Source organism: Schistocerca gregaria, chromosome X, assembly GCF_023897955.1.
Source record: "Schistocerca gregaria isolate iqSchGreg1 chromosome X, iqSchGreg1.2, whole genome shotgun sequence".
Classification (NCBI taxonomy): domain Eukaryota; kingdom Metazoa; phylum Arthropoda; class Insecta; order Orthoptera; family Acrididae; genus Schistocerca; species Schistocerca gregaria.
The window spans coordinates 799,214,713-799,237,304 of record NC_064931.1 but is presented as its reverse complement, the minus strand read 5'-3'; the positions used below and the strand labels follow the sequence as shown (position 1 = coordinate 799,237,304).

The 22,592-nt window shown below is 40.5% G+C and overlaps 1 protein-coding gene across 2 annotated transcripts in view; it reads right to left on the bottom strand.

Moving 5' to 3' along the window:
- The window catches only part of LOC126299386 (uncharacterized), a 478,915-nt gene that overhangs the window by 198,855 nt on the left and 257,468 nt on the right, over positions 1-22,592 (bottom strand). For both annotated transcript variants that reach the window (XM_049991253.1, XM_049991254.1), the window contains exons 9-10: positions 12,945-13,009; positions 6,740-6,846 (exon numbers count right to left, since the gene is read on the bottom strand). In XM_049991253.1, coding sequence (XP_049847210.1) covers positions 6,740-6,846; positions 12,945-13,009 — 172 coding nt within the window. The remainder of the gene's footprint in view (positions 1-6,739; positions 6,847-12,944; positions 13,010-22,592) is intronic.

Here is a 22,592-nt window from a genome sequence, read left to right as displayed (position 1 = left end):
TTCTTATTTTTTTAAATACCCAAGGGGAGTAAAATGAACAGCTAATTGTAGGTCCCAATCCAAGAAGGAAAATGTGGTACAAAAGAGTGAAACAGTGCAGACCTCAAACTGAGATAAATTTTTTGTAACATTATACATTTGAGATAATTTAATGCAAGTATGCCACAGTGGAGCTTAATATGATTACCACTACTTTTAACATACATCAACAACTTCCTAGGCAGTGTACAACATGTACATAGTATTCAGTTTACAGACTACTTAAACATACCAGTTTCTGATAAAAGGCAACAATTCTGAGTAGTGAAATGGGATAAACCATTAAGGAATGCTCACTTGTGGTCAATGTGAAGTAATTTAAAGTTGAAAAAGAAGCTGGAAACTGAAATGTCGAAATAAATACTAACACTAGTTAATCAAAGATAAATGACATTCTCACAAATTTTCTGGAAATGAACATTGACTGATAGCTGTAATGGAGTAAATAAAAAAGAATAATAGTGAGAAGAATGTCATCACTGATTGTTTCTTTCTAGTTCTGTTATCTCTCTCTCTCTCTCTCTCTCTCTTTATGTGTGTGTGTGTGTGTGTGTGTGTGTGTGTGTGTGTGTGTGTGTGTGTGTGTGTGTGTGTGAGCCTGCCATGTGGAGGAGCAGGGAGGAATTTAGAGCCCCGATAACAATATTAATTCCACCACAGAAGGTATCAACATAATAGAATCACTGAGCAAGGTGGTGTAATGGTTAGCACACTGGACTCGCATTCCGGATGACAATGGTTCAGTCCTGCATATGGCCATTCTGATTTAGGTCTCCCATGATTTTAGGGAAATCACTTCAGGAAAATGCTGGAATCGTTCCTTTGAAAGAGCATAGCTGACTTCCTTCCCCATCCTTCCCTTCTCTGATGAAACCAATGACCTTGCTGCCTGGTCTCCTCTCCCAAATCAACCCAACCCATAATAGAATCGAAAGGTTGTGGGACATAAAAACTCATGATAGGTGGCATTCCCAGAAACTCAACTTGATTCACCACCTAGATAGAGGACAGAATGTCTTTATATGCAGTGGCTGGGAGTTTCACAGCCATAATGTTCGCTGAGTGAAGACTGTCATGATGGGCTACTGGGGCCAGGCTGCCCTCTACTGGTCTGAACTATGGACTACTATATGGACTATTAATTGCTGTGTCAATAACTACAGTGCAAGAATTTATGGACCTACTGGTATTTCTTTGCCACCATCAAATTAGCATGTTCACACCAACCCAGCTATTTCAGGTTGTGTGAACTTTAGCTTTATTCTGTGGTTATTTAACTGTGAATCAATAAAAACTGTGCATATTGGTACACAGGAACCAAATGAGCACGTAAAAAAGTGATAACAAGGATTAAGGGCACAGGACTCAAATCTAGCAAGCATTCAGTGAAGACAAACATGGACCCTGAATTTTCTTAAACTTAGGCAGCAGCAATTAACAATGCAACAACAACAATGTCAACAGTATCAGCAACAACTTCAGCAGCAACATCCCTGCTAGTAACAGTGGATGGGGTTTCAAGCTAAGCTGACACAGCAACTCCTGCTATGAACAGCTGAACCAATATATACTAGTTGCCATTATTTCCACATTTACAACCAAACACTGTGGGAAAGGGACAACTATTAGAGGCACTTCTTTGGGACTGATGACCTTGCAGTTTAGTCTCTTTATTATCCAAATAAACCAACTGGCACTTCTTCCTACATTTCCAGGCATGTAACAGTTCTGATACAATACTGAAACATGGATGTCTTCTGTCTACTAATCCTAAACTGTTGAATTTTCTTTGTAAACTTAAGCTCTTAGTAGACCCAGAAACCTCTGAATTTTCAGAAATTTACACAGCACCTTATTGTATTATTGAAAAAAAGTGTCATGTAGTGGCAGCCAGATTAGAATTTTTTTTCAGTGTCACAATTGCGCTAACCAGTAATACGCAACATGGGAAGTTAAACTTCAAGGTCTTTCCTACAAATGTCATTTAATGTGTACTGACTCAAGTTGTAATTAACTGTATACAGAGTCCCTAGCATGAGATATAATCTTTTGATTCACTCTGGACCAGTGTGTTTATTTACAATCACTAGTGTTGGACAACCCAAACATAAAAGAGGTTCTCAAATCTGCTGAAATTCATCAGGTTCCACACCAGGTACAACACTAATTCAAGGAACAAGATGTGTCTTCTATAAATAGCTCACCATATTCACACAGAAATTTGAGGAACCATGACTCAGTTAGTTCAGTTTCTAACAGTGATATCACTGTGTCTTCTGTTGAAAGTTCATTCCAGTTCCACAAGAAAATGCAGAACTAGGATTTGAAATGTCTATCCCCTAGTAGAGACAGAATCAAGCAAGCTCACCATTCTGCAACTGACAAAGCACTTTTAAACAACCAGTCTTAAGCATTTAACTCATGTTCAGATTGCCCCTGTGACTGACCCTTGCACGAGAGTCCACATTGTTTTCACATGCGCCTCCAACAGCAGTGTTCTCATAAACACACATGCTGCCTGGAATCCCTCAAGGTTGGTCACATTGCCACCATCTGAGGCAGCTATATGCATCATCCTGTATCACAGCATGGATATAAACAAGCTCATGTCATCTTGTCTCAGTCAGATCCTATCACATCACAACCTCAGTAAATATAGATCACATTCACCATTTTCGTTCACTCAGTTAGGTTTTAAGTGGATATAGAAGTTTTCATGTCTCTCATAAATGAGGACACTTGTGCTCAGATTGGGACTTCCCGGTTGCTTACAGCACAGTAGTATCTAATGAGTTACCATTGTTTCAGGCCATGCTCAAAATATTTATGGTCTCAACAGTTGTCATGTGTGTGGCTTTCTAGCCTGATGACTCAGTAAACATGATTCTCCCCATGGTAACTTTAAGTGATTTTGACAAGCTGTGTGAAGAGTTCTCATCTCCCTTTGACTCTGTGCTTGGCTGCACCGTCAATTATGCAGTGCACAATGAACAAAAATGACTGGCTACTCCTCATTTTTTCATGCCTGTCCACATCCTGTCATACTCTGAGACACACCCAGAGATGAAGTGGACAATTTGAAAGATTTAGGAATATTAATGCTTGTTATTACACATCTATGGGATACTGTGTTCATCTTTTTCCAGAAGTCTGTCAGTAGACTCCATACCTGTGGCAACTTTAAAACAATTGTCAATGTTCAGTCAGTTGCCAAGACTTACCACATTCCTTGCCCTGAGGATCTTATGCCAAAACTAGCAGAAGGAAACTATTTTTTCCAAAATTAATATAGCAGAGGCATATTTACAGTTACCATTGGATGGGCACCCCAGCAGTTTATGGTTGTCAATTCTCCCTTCTGCTTCTATCTCAACAATTGTCTCCCTTTCTCATGGCTAGTGGCTTTGCTATCTTTCAGCATCATGTGGAAAAAGTTATCTGTGACATCTTTGCTACACTAACTACTTGGATAACATCCCTTTTACTGATGACACAAGGGAAGAAAAGTTACATAAACTTTGCCTTCTTTTTCAAATCTTACAACAGACTGGACTCCACTGCAACTTAAGAAAGTGCGAATATCTTAAATAAGAGGTTGACTACTTGGGACACATCCTTGGTATGGATGGCTTATGCTCAGTGAATAAAAACATCAAAGCTCTCATCAGACTCCCTCTATTGATAAATAAAGGATTACATTTTTTCCTGGGCAAAGTCAATTATTATGGAAATGTAGCCCCACAGCCATAAGACATACCCAATTCTCTCAACACTCTGAGAACGAAAGGCAGCAAATTTCAGTGGAACACTGCTTGCCAACAAACTGGCCCCTTTCCTCAGTGAGGTGTGGCTATTGGTCATTTAGACACTCTCCAAATTTCCCTAATAGTTCTCTTACAAACATCATCAGCTGCAACTACACTCCTGGAAATTGAAATAAGAACACCGTGAATTCATTGTCCCAGGAAGGGGAAACTTTATTGACACATTCCTGGGGTCAGATACATCACATGATCACACTGACAGAACCACAGGCACATAGACACAGGCAACAGAGCATGCACAATGTCGGAACTAGTAGAGTGTATATCCACCTTTCGCAGCAATGCAGGCTGCTATTCTCCCATGGAGACGATCGTAGAGATGCTGGATGTAGTCCTGTGGAACTGCTTGCATGCCATTTCCACCTGGCGCCTCAGTTGGACCAGCGTTCGTGCTGGACGTGCACACCGCGTGAGACGACGCTTCATCCAGTCCCAAACATGCTCAATGGGGGACAGATCCGGAGATCTTGCTGGCCAGGGTAGTTGACTTACACCTTCTAGAGCACGTTGGGTGGCACGGGATACATGCGGACGTGCATTGTCCTTTTGGACAGCAAGTTCCCTTGGCGGTCTAGGAATGGTAGAACAATGGGTTCGATGACGGTTTGGATGTACCGTGCACTATTCAGAGTCCCCTCAACGATCACCAGAGGTGTACGGCCAGTGTAGGAGATCGCTCCCGACATCATGATGCCGGGTGTTGGCCCTGTATGCCTCGGTCGTATGCAGTCCTGATTGTGGCGCTCACCTGCACAGCGCCAAACATGCATACGACCATCATTGGCACCAAGGCAGAAGCGACTCTCATTGCTGAAGACGACATGTCTCCATTCGTCCCTCCATTCACGCCTGTCGCGACACCACTGGAGGCGGGCTGCACAATGTTGGGGCGTGAGCAGAAGATGGCCTAACGATGTGCGGGACCGTAGCCCAGCTTCATGGAGACGGTTGCAAATGGTTCTCGCCGATACCCCAGGAGCAACAGTGTCCCTAATTTGCTGGGAAGTGGCGGTGCGGTGCCCTACGGCACTGCATAGGATCCTACGGTCTTGGCGTGCATCCGTGCGTCACTGCGGTCCGGTCCCAGGTCGACGGGCACGTGCACCTTCCGCCGACCACTCGCGACAACATCGATGTACTGTGGACACCTCACGCCCCCTGTGTTGAGCAATTCGGTGGTACGTCCACCCGGCCTCTGTCGCGGCATGCTACCAGTGTTAAAGACTGCGATGGAGCTCCGTATGCCACGGCAAACTGGCTGACACTGACGGCGGTGGTGCACAAATGCTGCGCAGCTAGCGCCATTCGACGGCCAACACCGCGGTTCCTGGTGTGTCCGCTGTGCCGTGCGTGTGATCATTGCTTGTACAGCCCTCTCGCAGTGTCCGGAGCAAGTATGGTGGGTCTGACACACTGGTGTCAATGTGTTCCTTTTTCCATTTCCAGGAGTGTATTTGAGCGTTAAAAAAGGGGTTTGCAACAGAGGGTGCTTCTCACATGTTGACTCAGACAATAGACTACAATCTTTGTCCATTCAGTTTATGGACTTCAGCAGATACAAAGGCATTAAACACATGGTTTCTGCCTCTTTTCATCTCAGGCCTAAAGATTAATTGGAGCACTTCATATTCACATGACCAAATCCGTCATTACAGCCAATAAGTAACATGTGCTGCATGCTTTTTTACCATTCACACGAACAACCCAGTCTAAGGTCCATCAGCAGCTGAAATCTTGCATGGCCACCATGAGTAAACACTAATAGACATCCTGCAGACAGCACTGTACATCCAATGTCCAGATGCTGTCCTCCCTCTCCCCCCCCCCCCTTTCCACATCCAATGGGCATCTCTATCTGGACCCTCACACATGGCTGGGTCCTAGGATGGGATCTGGCATTGTCACAGCCAGTCAGGTCACATAATATACAAGCAATGGGACACACTTACTGTGACATGCAACTCAGCTCCGTCCTTGCTTGCTGTTCACTGAGCCAGCCAGAGCTTGGCCTCCTCCACTGACAGACACTGCCGATATATGTGACAATGTGGTGTTCCCCAGATTGCCCAATTCTTTTGCTATCCAGGTGTTTAACAACTCAGACACCCCTCCACCTTTGGAGTTGGAGATGGTCAAGGCACCCCTGAACACCCCACCAGCACCAGACATGGAGATGCACCCTCCTTTGGTCATCACTTATTCTACTGCCTATCCAGCTCATTGGCTCTGTCACTGTCACAGAAATTTTCTGCCATACTGATTTTTTAATTTTTTTTTTTTTTTTTTTTTTGGGGGGGGGGGGGGGGGTGGGTCCTTGTATCTTGCCTCTATAACAACATCAGTTCTGCACACAACATGATGTCATAATGTTTAAATAAACAAGCAATATTCATTAGTTGACTGCATGATCAATTACTGAATGAAATAAAACATCCCTCCCATGACAGCATATGTTCCAAGAAGTGTCATGCAATGCGTTATTTCCTCCCACACACATCCTGTCAAATGACGATGATGAGAAAATCAGGGAAACTAGAGCTCATATGGGGGTTTATCAGCAGCCATTCCTCTTGTGCATCATTCAGAAATGGAAATGGGAAGAAGGAAACAATCACCACATACTGTTAGGTGGCTTATGGAGTATAAATGTAGATGTAGAACTCATATTGTGAGCTGTTGTTGTTGTATCACTGCAGCTATTTTATTTAAATTGAGATAGGTTGCAAACAGTGTGAAGAACAATACTGTCAACTTATCTTAACCATAAAGTAGGTGCTGCAACATTCAAATAAATTTTATTCATGCATTATGCTTGTAATTCTGATTTTTTTGTTCAGTCTGAAATGTAATATGAATCTCTCATGCATTAGACTTACAGTTGGTATATCAATCACACACAGGTGTTGCGGTGTGGTATCAAGCTGAGAGTGTTCACTGTCCACATCACTTGGGACATCTTTACGGCTCTCACATATTATTTGTGCTAAAAACATAATAAGGCATACTAGTAATAAAACAATCAACTTAAGTTCTGTTCTACAAATCAATGTTTACTGATTCATAATTTAAGAGTAAATACTACTAATAAAGAATTTAGTAATGTAGAACACAGAAAATAATGCATCTGCAAAGGTAGAACTTACAATAAACAGACTAACATACGCAAAAATTATAATACTAGGAGGTCTACATGAAAATTATAATACTAAGAGGTATAGATGTAACTGAAATGAAATTTATATGACAGCTTAGGTACAGTATCAGCAGTTACTGTTCTGACATTAAATGATATAAAATTATGGTTTTGGATCTTTCCAAGGCACTGTTGTACAAAAATACTTATACAAAATCGAAAATTATGGCATTTGTGAGCAAGCAGGAGAGTGGATAAAGTTACGGCCTAAGTCACATGGGGCACATGGTGCTGGTGAACTGGAGAGTCCCAGTTCAGCAATATGTACTCATATTTTTATACTATTATTTTACTTTTATATAATATGCAAAGATAACTTCTAATAAAATATCCACAGGTGAGAAAAAAGCCCTGGAAATAATCTATTGAGTCAAAAAATTTCATGTTTTCCTGTACAGAGTGAAGTTCCACCAGAAACTGACCATAAACCACAGATATTATTCTTCTGCATCTAACTGAGGCTGCTAGAGAAAATGGCACAGCAGCTGCAGTAGTGGGCATCATTTTTGAGCAATTAAAACTGTGACATTCGTTATTGAACCACTGTACAGCACACAAATGCCAATGCTCTGTCTCAACTGCCTATGGGCACTGATTAGGACTTTGATAGACATGAAGCCATATGCTTCACAGTCAATGACAACATGCCCCAGGCACTGTACTGATTACTTCCTACCAGCCACAACATAGCTCGAGCCATATCTCAGTATCTGATACCTTACAAGGTTTTGTCAATGGTTCACTGTGTGTGACCAGAACACTTACCCAAGGATCACTTCAATGCTTCAGGCAGTGTTTGTTTGCCATTCATCGATGATACTGACTGATGGATCATCATCACCCCTTCATTCCAGCATTGGATCCTCCAGATGCCATATCAGGCACGCTGGGAGATATGTCAAATGGAGACAATGGTCTGATGTATATATCAGAGCACACTGGTCAGTAGTAGTAACCTGGCACAAATCTTGCATGGATGCAGACCAAGGACACACTTCAGTCTGTTGCACACCTTTGGTAGAACCCCAGAGTGGACCCAAGGTACTTTTGTCAGGAACTGTTTGATGCTGTAACCAGTAAGGAGCAGATGAAACTACTGCCACCCTCTGGTCCATTCCCAGCCTCTCCTGAGACAGTACCAGTCTCATTCCTACTCACAGCAGAGCAGACCAAGCACTCCACCTTTCCTTATGTCAATATGGCTCTGGATCCAGTGCTGAGGCCATCACAGCACCTTGGGCCTCCATAAGTTGATATGCTTCTCAGGCCATTTGTGGGATCACCAAGCAATTCTCCTCACCCCAAGAATTCCAATGCATGGGCCTGCCAACTATTGGCTCATTTGAACAATTAAAAGGGGAAGGATCTTCCATCACCACCACATGATACAATTGATATCTATAATCCAGAAAGAAATTTTCACTCTGCAGTGGCATGTGCACTGATATGAAACTTCGTGGCAGATTAAAACTCTTTGCCTGAATGAGACTCAATTTCAGGACATTTGCCTTTTGCGGGCAAGTGCTCTACCAACTGAGCTAACCAAATATGACTCACAACCTGTCCTCACAGCAGTATATTATCTCCTACCTCCCAAACTTCACAGAGACTCTCCTAAAAAGATTGTAAGACTACCTCTCCTGGGAGAAATGCCATTGCACAGACATAGCTTAGCCACTCCTTTCATCCAGGAGTGCTAGTCTTAAAAGCTCCATAGGACAGATTCTGTGAAGTTTGGAAGGTACAAAATGAGATAATGGTGAAAGAAAAGCTGTGAGGACATGTTGTAAGTCATGCATGGGTAGCTCAGTTGGTAGAGTACTTGCCTGTGGAAGGAAAAGGATACAAGTTTGAGTCTTGGTCCAGCATACAGTTTTAATTTCCCAGGAAGTGTAATACTGATAATGTATGTGAGCTACAGCAATCTAGGATTGGTGTCCATACTACACAGAGTCACAGAAAGCAGCTGCATTTATGACCTGTCTGTCAGCATATAAAGCTGGTGTACTAACAATCAGTACACTCTGTACAAAGATAACTGTCATGCACCATATCAGATTAGTTACATTGACTCAAGTATTCTCTTGGTTTTTCTTCTTGTGTACTATTGGAACTCTGTGTCTGGCTTATAACAGCTTTATCTGTTATGGACTGCAGAATAAAGCTACAAAGTTATGGAAGATGGGACCTGGATAAATTGTAAGGACCAGACATTGTTGAGCATTTCAAACAAAGCATTAAACATCTATTGACTGAAACAGGGGAAAGGAATACAACAAAAGATGAATGGGTGGCTTTGAGAGATAAAATAGCAAAGTTGACAAAGGATCAAATAGGCAAAGAGGCAAGGCCCATAGAATTCCTTGGTAAAACATCAGATATTGCTTCTCATACCCTCCCGTAAGTCTCTGATGACCTGGGGTTCTGGGTGAATTTTGTGTAAGAGACAGTATGCAAAACTGTCAGCTGAACAATACAACTCTAAAGAATGAAATAATACTAGATGACTGTGCAGGCAAATGTTTGCACTAGCCTCAACTCCTCAACTTTTGATCAGGAAGAGTGTGAGACAAAATTGGTTCAGCCAGTATGCAAAATTCCACATGGTTCTGTAAAAATAATAGTGTCCTTAAATCAAAGTATTTGGATACACATAAATAATAATGAGTGGTTATATGCAGTTCTTAAATAGGAATGTCTGACAGGACTATGTGGAAAGCACGCTCCAAAGGATGTATTGCTGAAAGGAGTTGGAAAGATAAGTTTCTATAGTAAGTGTAAACAGTATAAAACAAGAGTGTCCATACAGACAGACTAATTTAGACACACATATATGACTAAAAAGAATATAATATCACAAGTCATTTTAGAATTTAAATGTTGTATAATAAATAATGAGAATAGCACTCACCAAAAAGCAGAAGCACTGAGTCATCAATAGGCACACAAAAACAGAAAGAACACTTGCTAGCATTCAGAGTAGTCTTTACCAAGCTCTCCCTTGTCTCCCTCTACGCACACCAAATGACATTACATGTGTGTAGGGGGGGGGGGGGGGGGGGAGGGGTATTTTACTTTAGCTTGAAAAAGAATCACTACAAAAGCTATGAAATTTTCTTTCTTTTTGAGTGTGGCTATTGACTGAATGCTTCTGTTTTCAGTGCATAGTCTCTGTTAATCCAAAAGTGTTTACATTCTGCCAGAACATTCCTACAGTAAATAATGAGAAAACAAACCTTCATTGTTACATTCAGAATTATGTTTAGGTCATGTGGTTACACAATTAGAAGACTTGAAAATTGTGGGAAAAAGGCAGGAGGAGATGAGATACTCCGAACATCTAACACAATTTTCTGTTGTGGTATATGTAAGCATTATACTTATATTGGTTATATTAACATGCTGTTGCAGACAATGTAAATGTTGAAGGACTGCTTTAGAGTTATGTGGATGTATTTTTATAGTAATGATTGTTGTGGGGAAATTTATGTTAGAACTACCAAAGCAAACCAGTGGCCAGAGGATACACCATTTCAACAATATCTTAATACCAGAGGAGGTAGTAATGTTTGAAATTAGTCCTACAGAACATGATGAGGCAGTAGCTCTGAGAAACAGAAGTTAAGTTGAAAATAAAATATTCTGATGTGTGAATACTATAAAGCCAGGGTACTCTCTTTTAGAAGAATATTGCAATTTATGAATACTGTAAAGCCAATGCACCCTCTTTCAGAAAAATAAAGTAATGTGTGAAAACTGTGAGGTAATGTATTATGTTTCAAAAATGTTATATATTCTTTGAATATTATAATGCAAATGTATTGCCTTTTGGAAAAAAAATATTATAATCGCATTAGGATAAGATGAAATCATGTATCCTTTTCAGAACAGTAAATTTGAATGAAACTGTTGATCTGTTGTACCTGTGTACAAGACAAGAAAATATCTGAATGTAACTGTTGTGGTACTGTACCACATTAAAAATCTAAAACACAAGAAAAGGAAAACAAAAATCCAAAACAAGAACCCAAGAAAATGATGCTACTCTGAAGAGTAATTCCAGTTTTCACAAGGGGTAGGTGTCATATCCTTAAGCAAAAGGCAAGTCCTGTAAACAATATTGAAAGTTAATTAGATTAACGATGGAACTTTGGTGTGGCAGAAGGCACAGGAGCAAATTGTTTAGAGGTGGGGTGCAGCAAAGTTAGCCACAGAGACCATATGCAATGTCAGAGGACAGTGAGGGAGCCCTGGGTGGATGAGTTCTCAGACAGTAAAGGAATGAACAAGATAACAGAAGTAATGAAGGGCGACAGAGAAAAAGACGGGTTTGTGATAGGGGACTACACAACATCAAGAGAAATCAATGAATGGCTTAGGATGTATTTGGTAGTGATTTGGAGAAATACTGTCTATCTCTTCCACACAGCCTCTGAGAGATTTCTGAAGATTAATGAACAATGTTAGCCATAAGGCGACGTGGTGCCTTTGATGCTACATCATGCCAGGTGCTTAAAGGGACAGAGGAGAAGGCGAACAAAATGAGAGGACCAGGGCCTGGGAGAGATTGCTACAAAAATGTAGTCAGGGTTGTGGTCAAGAGGACAGTTCGAGTTGGGCACAAGATGTAGCCTTGGACAGAGGCAGTCAGGATGAAGTTGCTGGGAAGCAATTTATTCCAGAAAGTTAAGTTTCATTCAACCAACTGAATTCCATCGAACATGAACTCCCTTCACTCAATCACTGGAAAACCCATGCTCGGGATGCAATAATGTGAGTTTACTATCATACTCTTCAAACTATTGCAGCACCATTCTGTGCTTGTGACATGGAGAGTTATGCAGCTGGAAGAGATCATTGCCAATGGAGAAGATGTCATACATGTAGGGAACATAAAGATATGTCTGCCATGGAGCCATATGTTAAAATATTTGTGCTGACAATTGTCTCCAAAATACTTGAGCCTGCATCAGCACTATAATCTGTTGTTAGATGTGATACAGATTGCTGCCTATCTCTCCTCACAGAGTGGGCAATCCTCTGACCTCCATGTTCAGTGAAGAGGCATGAGCGTTGAACACCTTGACACCTACTCTTGGTTTTACTGTATTTCAGCCACTATCCATGAGTACTCAATTCACCAGTTGTGAAGACCCGAGCAGCTTCGCTCATTCAATTTGCCTTTTGTCAAAGTTGTTATGTCAGTAGATTTCTCCATTTGTGGTCCCTACCATCACTAGAATGATTCTCCAGTCACTTCCGCTTCACTTATATATTTTCTTTACCACACTGTGTGCCCACAGATCTCATGGTGGGCAGTGGTTGTAATGTTTTGACTCAGCAAATATGTTGTAAATCATTGCACTATACATTGTTATGTGTGTTGATCCTTTATTGTTATAAATAATTATGTGTACATTGTGAAGGCTATTATGTGCATATATCTACATCTATACCTATGCATATTCTCTAGATTTTAATCATAATGCCTTGTCCTATGTTACAAGTACATAGTTGTACAAAATGTAACAGAAATGAATAAAAAATTACAGTTATAAATGGGAACATTAGTTTGTAAGCAAAAGTACAAAATAAGCAATTATGCTGTAATACAGTAGTTAAATCTCATTATAGTTCAAAAATATTTAAGTCTGTTACAAAATGCACATGCCTTTACTTAGAGTAGTATTCCTCAATCTGGTAACCGGTAAAATATTTGTTTATGACTTACTGTTTTTTATAGTTAAATATTATGTGTTCTATCATGTACATTAGTGTACTGAAAATCACAAATGCATTATCATTTCCTGACTTCACATCATTATTCTTCTTTTGTTTTACACATACATTTCATGTTCTTTTTTAATGTTTTAAACTGTCATACAAACCTTCAGAATGACCAGTTGCCACTGACGATTTACATGGTTGTTGATCAGTCTCAGTTATGCTCTGGCTGAAACATAGAGAAGATTGTATAATTTCTATTAACTCTATAGCCTTTAAAATTCTATAGGGAACCAAGAAAAATAAATGTTCGAGATCAGATAATAACAAATGATGTAACCATTTTCAAATATACACTCCTGGAAATTGAAATAAGAACACCGTGAATTCATTGTCCCAGGAAGGGGAAACTTTATTGACACATTCCTGGGGTCAGATACATCACATGATCACACTGACAGAACCACAGGCACATAGACACAGGCAACAGAGCATGCACAATGTCAGCACTAGTACAGTGTATATCCACCTTTCGCAGCAATGCAGGCTGCTATTCTCCCATGGAGACGATCGTAGAGATGCTGGATGTAGTCCTGTGGAACGGCTTGCCATGCCATTTCCACCTGGCGCCTCAGTTGGACCAGCGTTTGTGCTGGACGTGCAGACCGCGTGAGACGACGCTTCATCCAGTCCCAAACATGCTCAATGGGGGACAGATCCGGAGATCTTGCTGGCCAGGGTAGTTGACTTACACCTTCTAGAGCACGTTGGGTGGCACGGGATACATGCGGACGTGCATTGTCCTGTTGGACAGCAAGTTCCCTTGCCGGTCTAGGAATGGTAGAACAATGGGTTCGATGACGGTTTGGATGTACCGTGCACTATTCAGAGTCCCCTCAACGATCACCAGAGGTGTACGGCCAGTGTAGGAGATCGCTCCCCACACCATGATGCCGGGTGTTGGCCCTGTGTGCCTCGGTCGTATGCAGTCCTGATTGTGGCGCTCACCTGCACGACGCCAAACACGCATACGACCATCATTGGCACCAAGGCAGAAGCGACTCTCATTGCTGAAGACGACACGTCTCCATTCGTCCCTCCATTCACGCCTGCCGCGACACCACTGGAGGTGGGCTCCACGATGTTGGGGCGTGAGCGGAAGACGGCCTAACGGTGTGCGGGACCATAGCCCAGCTTCATGGAGACGGTTGCGAATGGTCCTCGCCGATACTCCAGGAACAACAGTGTCCCTAATTTTCTGGGAAGTGGCGGTGCGGTGCCCTACGGCACTGCATAGGATCCTACGGTCTTGGCGTGCATCCGTGCATCGCTGCGGTCCGGTCCCAGGTCGACGGGCACGTGCACCTTCCGCCGACCACTCGCGACAACATCGATGTACTGTGGACACCTCACGCCCCACGTGTTAAGCAATTGGGCGGTACGTCCACCCGGCCTCCCGCATGCCCACTATACGCCGTCGCTCAAAGTCCGTCAACTGCACATACGGTTCATGTCCATGCTGTCGCGGCATGCTACCAGTGTTAAAGACTGCGATGGAACTCCGTATGCCACGGCAAACTGGCTGACACTGACGGCGGCGGTGCACAAATGCTATGCAGCTAGCGCCATTCGATGGCCAACACCGCGGTTCCTGGTGTGTCTGCTGTGCCATGATCATTGCTTGTACAGCCCTTTCGCAGTGTCCGGAGCAAGTGTGGTGGGTCTGACACACCGGTGTCAATGTGTTCTTTTTTCCATTTCCAGGAGTGTAGCATATAATAACTTCATGTTCAGACATACAGAGTGAATACACTGCCCCTACCACTGTCATTTTATGCAACACACAATGTTACAGCTGCCATTTATAAACTATGCATGAGATTTTCATATTCTCTTACTCACTGTGTGCAAATTATTAGTACTAGAGAAAAAAATTTGTAGTGGGACGTGTTTTCACTGAAGGCCACAGTTTACAAGTTGTTCAAGAAAAACACACAAAAATGACTTGGAATGCATCTCCATCCCACACTCATCCCTGACGAGATAGTATGTTGTTTGTGGCACTCCCTCCTATTACTATACAAAAATTTCTGACAGCATGAACTGTTCCTGATATTCAACATTTTTTGGTCTCTATTGATTGGGCTATTACATTACCAGCAGAGTCAACTTCCTCATTAACATTATTAATTTAAACATGCCCATGAGGGTAATGAATGAAAAATGCCTTTTGTAAATTTTACACTAAAACTAATTATGTTGAAAATTTGAGCCAAACTTATACCCTTACAACCACAGTAGTTTTGTAGTCAGAAGGCAGACAAATGCAATGATGTAATTGTTTATTTTATGCTGTTAAAATTAACAAAATTGGTAGGTAAATGTTACACAAACATCAATTACACAATTTTTGAGTGTTTGATTAAGTTGGTGGCATAATAAGACTACTCAATGAAGACCAAAATGGTCAAATGAGGGAAATAATTCATGCTTTTGCAAATATTTATTACAGTGGTTGGAGGGAGTCCCATGAACAACATACAAGAAATCCTGTGAGAGTAGGGGTGTATTTTTATTTATTTATTTATTTATTTAATATCTCAAGAACTGCAGCCTCTAGCAAAAATGAATTCCAGTACAAAATTTAACTACGTTAAATTTCCTACAAAGTAGTCCTGTTAATTTTTTCTGTAGGACTAATAGTTTATGCATAGCGAGCACGAGAATATGAAAACCTCATGCATGGTTTATGAATGCCAGCTACAATATTTCAAGCTGCAAAAATGACAGGAATCACCCTGTATATGAAAACATTATTTAAAACATGATGTTTTAAATTTGTGAAATTTTCTATGTCATTATCTTAAACTGAGAATCAAAAAAGTCAATACAGATAATGAAAATAATTAATCCAGAATGAGATTTTCACTCTGCAGCAGAGTGTGCGCTGATATGAAACTTCCTGGCAGATTAAAACTGTGTGCCCGACCGAGACTCGAACTTGGGACCTTTGCCTTTCACGGGCAAGTGCTCTACCAACTGAGCTATCGAAGCACGACTCACGCCCGGTACTCACAGCTTTACTTCTGCCAGTATCCGTCTCCTACCTTCCAAACTTTACAGAAGCTCTTCTGCGAAACATGCAGAACTAGCACTCCTGAAAGAAAGGATACTGAGGAGACATGGCTTAGCCACAGCCTGGGGGATGTTTCCAGAATGAGATTTTCACTCTGCAGCAGAGTGTGCGCTGATATGAAACTTCCTGGCAGATTAAAACTGTGTGCCCGACCGAGACTCGAACTTGGGACCTTTGCCTTTCGCGGGCAAGTGCTCTACCAACTGAGCTACTGGTAGAGCACTTGCCCGCGAAAGGCAAAGGTCCCAAGTTCGAGTCTCGGTCGGGCACACAGTTTTAATCTGCCAGGAAGTTTCAAAATAATTAATGATCGTAATGGTTCTTAATTTTAGCAACAGAAATGTATTTGTACAAGTCTCTTCTGGTGTACTGACTATCTGACAGCACCAAAATATCTTAAGTTACTGCAATATAATGTTTGATACAATATGCAGATTTAATTGGATCCACCAGGAAACTGTAAGCAGTAGCCCACCATTTCTGTAATTTGAAGAAGCACACCAGTCTTGAATTGACCCTCCCTGGTGGGTTAATGATGACAGCCAGTGTGCCAGCCAACTTGGAGGTCATTTTTAGACAGTTTCCTACATCTGACCAAGTGAATAGTGGGGTACCCTCAATTACATGATTCGCCAACATTTCAAAAATGTTCTCACATTTTCACATGGATAACACAAGGCACAACCAGATGGGGTAGCTAGTTTCCCATGGTGGAGGGTGATGACAGGAAGGTCATCCCACCACCCTCTACCAGTCTACCACTAACATTGTCAAATCCAAATTCTGACCCTGTGAAGACACAGGATAAGGACAAAAAGAAGATGCAGATTTAATTGAGCTCTACGCAGATGAAGAAAAGTGTCAGGCCTTTTTTGATTTCCTTCCTTAGTTTTTTTATATAAATTGCTTTCATAGTAAAAGTATCAAAATTTCTTTCCATATTTGATTTGGACATGGCCTATCACAGTTGAACTTTGTGCCTAATTTTAAACAATCTTATTGGTATTTTCATGATACAAGCTTATCTCACACCTTTAAAAATGCCTAATTTTGTGTGATTTTTTTATTATATTGTGCACACCCCATCCATTGCCAAGCACTGCTCCCCTCAGCAGCCACTTTTGTTTGCAACAATAAAAAGTGTATCATTTGAACACCAACCCAGTGGTAAACTGAGTAATCAGACAAACAAGAACATTTCAATATCTAAATAGCACAGTGTTCATGTTGATGGTTATGTTAAACTGAAAGCCAAAATTAAGCTATCAGACCCACATTTTGGTATAGGCATGAAACATTTAAATGTATTTCACTGTAGAGTAATCCTTGTTAGCAGTTCATCACTGTTGATTTAATCATATTACGTTGTTTGCAATTCCTGTGCCCTTCAAAGTGTAGTATTTGTCCTTTTACTATGCTGCTGGGCTCCTCCACAGGAAAACTAATGGAGTGCAGCAATTCCCATGGAATATGGACCAAAAGTAACAAAGTAACAAAATAATTAGGGGATTCACTGTAGAAATACAGACCCTCACAGGTATCAGATATGCTGACTAGTTTAATGACTCAGTGCTTGATTTAACTCAAAATAATAACTTCTTAATGCACCTTAACACAGGAGGCCTATCAGTAGGAATGATGAACTGGAAGGAATATGAAGTGAAGTATTTCTGGAGAACATTAATTCTGTAAAAGTTATATGCTTATATGAACACTGGCTTACAAGTGATGGCGTCAGCTTGATAAATTCACTTTCAGGTAACAGTTTAGCTGTGAGTTTTTGTAGAAAACATGGGTTTGAAGCATCACACATTCTAGAAGAGCTGTCACTACACTTCGAAGTCAGATAAATGTTTACTTACTTGAATAAGGAACTATTATCTGACAGCTGCTGCATTGATCTTTTGGGATATGGAATATTACTTATTAGCAAATATCATATACCTGGCTAAACTAAATTTTGGTGAGTACACTAGTGTAACAAAATTTACTTTAACGTTATAGATAATTCTGTGTGCTGCATCAATTATGCTGCTACAAAAAATTTCATTTTATAGTTGGGGGTATCTGAATATTCAGCTCTTTGTATTTCATTGCCAAATTTAGATATAACATACACACTGAAAAGAGTCAGGAACTTAAGCCAACAAAATGTGAATATAACTTTAGCCAATGAAATGTGAAAATTAACCAAACAAACACTGTTTTCCACTTTGTTTCACAAATTTTATTGTGGATACTGCACCTTCTAGGTTTTGGATTATGAGCCTATTTTTGATTTTGAGTGCATTACTGATTCCAAAGATAATAATTCAAACACAAAGATGATGATACGGCAAAGATAGTCACCTCAACTTCTAAATGCTTAATGTAAAATTTCTTCAAAAACCATTTTTGACAAATTATGTGTGGGATTATGCAATTCAGCAATCACACTAACATAACTAAGCATACCTAGGAATAAAGTTATGCATCAGCCATGAACTTTTTATGTATTGATGGACTGAGGCCCAAGGTCTTGGCTGATGCATTACTCTATTCCTAGGTATGTTTAGTCATGTTACAGTAATTACTGAATTGTGTAATTCCATACATAATTTGTCACAAATTTGTCATTGAAGTAATTTTACATTAAGCCAAGGATCGATACAGTAAGAAGTTGAGATAACTATGTTTGCCTCATCATCATGTTTATCTCTCAGTTATCATCTTTGGAATCAGTAATGTACTTCAAAATGAGCATACAACCCAAACCTAGGTTGTGCAGTAACCATAGCAAAATTTTTGAAACAAGGCAAAAAACAATAAAAATGTAAAAAGCTATATCTCAAAACTGAATGGCACTTCTTGGTTATTTAGCAACCAGTGTGCAGTGAACCCTAACTACAACACTTTTGCATCAGAATTTATTTTCAGTGAACATTTCCCCTTCACAAGAGCATGTGACAGATACACTATGTGATTGGAAGTATCCAGACGCCCCCAAAAAACATACATTTATCATATTAAGTGCATTGTGCTGCCATCTACTGCCAGGTACTCCATATCAGTGGCCTCAGTAGTCATTAGACATTATGAGAGAGTTGAATGGGGTGCACTGCAGAACTCACAGACTTTGAATATGGTCAGGTGATTGAGTGTCACTTGTGTCATACATCTGTACACGAAATCTCCACATTCCTAAACATCCCTGGGTCCAATGTGATAGTGAAGTGGAAATGTGAAGGGGCATGTACAGCACAAAAGCATACAGGCCAGCCTCATCTGTTGACTGACAGAGACTGGCGACAGTTGAAGAGGGTTGTAATGTGTAATAGGCAGACATCTATCCAGACCATCACATAGGAATTCCAAACTGCATCAGGATCCGCTGCAAGTACTATGACAGTTAGGTGGGAGATGAGGAAACTTGGATTTCATGGTTGAGCGGCTGCTCGTAAGCCACAAATCACGCCGGTAAATACCAAACAATGCCTTGCTTGGTGTAAGGAGTGTAAACATTGGATGACCGAACAGTAGAAAAATATTTTGTTGAGTGACGAATCATGGTACACAATGTGGCAATCTGATGGTGGGGCATGGGTATTTGGTTGTGTTTTTCATGGAGGGGGCTTGCACCCCTTGTTGTTTTGCATGTCACTATCACAGCACAGGCCTATACTGATGTTTTAAGCACCTTCTTGCTTCCCACTGTTGAAGAGTAATTCAGGGATGGCGATTGCATCTTTCAACACAATCAAGCACCTGTTCATAACACATGGCCTGTGGCAGAATTGTTACATGGCAATAACATCCCTGTAATGGGCTTGCCTACACAGAGTCCTGATCTGAATCCAATAGAACACCTTTGGGATGTTTTGGAATGCCGACTTTGTGCCAGGCCTCACTGACCGACATTGATACCTCTCCTCAGTGCAGCACTCCATGAGGAATGGGCTGCCATTCGCCAAGTAACCTTCCAGCACCTGATTGAATGTATGCCTCTGAGAGTGGAAGTTGTCACCAAGGCTAAGGGTGGGCCAACACCTTATTGAATTCCAGCATTACCGATGGAGGCCACCATGAACTTGTGACTCATTTTCAGCCAGATGTCTGGATACTTTTGATCACATAGTGTACATTAAAACAAGCTTATGGACAACTGAAGGCATCAGCATCTATTGTATTAGACAGAGTAAACTGCACCTGGAAGCAAAGAACAGCCATGATGCAGAGTTTATTATATACATAAAAAAATACAAAAGAATATTTGAAAGAGTACTGGCAGTTAAGCAAGCAAAACAACTGGAAAACAGAAAATTCATCTCAAATGCCAGAAAATAAATCAAAAGATGTATGGCAGATTGTTGAGACTGAAGTAGGTGCTAATAAAACTAATCATTTTAACCCTAAATTAGAAACTGGTGCAGAAACTGTTGTCCTTGACAACTCTACCTATACCATAAATGGATTCTTGAATAGGAATAAATAAATTGGTAGGTATAATATATGCATTTTGCACCCCTTTGGGAATGGGGTACGTAATAAAAATTTTAAGCTTAAAAAAAAAAGAGACCTTGATTCATGTATGCATTTCTTATGCACTTGACTCATTCCACATCATCATAATGGAACACATAACTAACTAACTAACTTACCCGAGATTTCTCTGTGAGTAATTCAACAAGTACTTTATAGCAACAAACACAATTGATGATTTCTTTACTCATCAGATAAACCCAATATAACACAATATGGATCTCGACAATTTAAATTTAGTATTTACCTTGTTATGAAGTGACTAGCATTGTAAAATCCTTAAAAGTCTTAAATTTGTCCACTGGATGAAATTCCAACAAAAAATAATAAAAGTAGAGTTTCATAATATTGCACTCCAACTCTGTCACACAATACAGTAATCATTTGATGAGGGCTACTTTACTGACAAGCTGAAATATGCAGAAGTTAAAGCCATCCACAAAAAGGGCAGACAAGATGAAATGGGAAATTTCTACCTAGTATCAATATTATTAATATTTCTCTACAACACCTGGGTGAACAGTGTGAAATCAATTAGAAGAGTATATTAAAATATAACTTTACTGTTCAATACAGATTTAAGAAGGGGCAAAGTATTGTGCATGCTATTAAAGGCCTACTCAGCAAAGTAAGGAAACACCTTAGTAACAAGTTGTGTGTATCTGGTATCTTTTGTGACTTCACAAAAGCATTTCATATAGAAAAACATTTGCTGTCACATCACAAAAGACTGCTTATGGTTTCCATGGAAAATCTTTAAGTTGGTTCTCATCCTACCTCAGAAATAGAAAACAGAGGATAGATATACAACAGTAGGGTGAAAGAGCCAGTTCTAAGAAACATAAGAGGGCATACACCATGGTTCCATGTTACTGTTTGTGTGTTACATAAATATGTCACGTAGGATAAGTTCAGAAACAATTCCGTATGCAGTAATTTTCAGTAAAAACAACAAAAAATTAGAACCAAACACAAAACAAACTCTTGAAGGACTTGAATCTTGGATAAACAATAATGCTATAAGCTGAACCTTACACAAACACTAATTGTACATTTCAGGACCAAAGAAACTGCTGAGTACATATCACAGTCAAATTATGATGGCAAACAACTGGTCACTGTAGCAACTGGTCACTGCAGACTCTGCTAAATTTCTTGTAGTTACTATAAACAAAAACTTGCCGTGGACTAATCATGTGGATTGCTTAGTGAAGTCATTAAACACTTTTGTTCATGCAGTGAGAGTTCTAAATAAAGGAAATGAGTTAGCTGTTAAGAAAATTGTTTTATCATTCATATTTTATATCAGTCATAAGATACAGATTAATTTGTTGGGTGTTGAAAAAGCAAACCTCCTCAGAGTGTTCAAGCTATAGAGATAAATCTCCAGAGCTATAATGGGAACAAACAATAGGCAGTCATGAAAACTTTTATTGAAAGACCTTGACTTATGGACAGTTCCTTGTATATGGGACTGCAGGCTTTCTCAGCAGAACTTGATGATAAAGTTTTCTTGGGATATCAGCTGAGTCAAGTTGTCATTCTATGGCAACGTTTTGACAAGTTTCCTACTTGTCATCATCAGGGAAAGTGTTGGATTCATGCGCATTTGGTGTCTTTCAAGCCTCTGGACCATTGGCTCCTCTGCGTCATCTACAATGGCTGTGCCAAGTATGTGCTGATTATGGTAGAGAGAAGTTGCACTGTGCTGGAGGACCTGGGTGTGATGTACTGGTGCTGCCTGTCTGTTACATTTGCTGCCTTCACATCTTCACATCAGAGTGCTTTCTGCGCATTTTTGCAACTGCAACACCACATGTGGAGCTCAGCTGGAAACTGCATTCTGGGATGACAAGATCATCATGGTCCCTTATCCCCACTGCTTCTTTGATGATTGAATCCCAGAACCCTTTCACCCAGCACAGCACCTTGATCTGTTCTAAGTTAAACACATGATCTTCATTGAGGCTGTGGTTTGTAACTGCAGATTTGTCTGTTTGGCTGAGGCCAACACTTCTCACATGTTCCAAAGGCATTGCAAAATACAATGCTGTGTCTGGCTGATGTATTGTTTTCCACATTTGAAACTGATGTTATAGACTCAAGGTGTCCATAACCCTAATTTGGCTTTCATTGAGGCAAGCACATTTCTGATTTT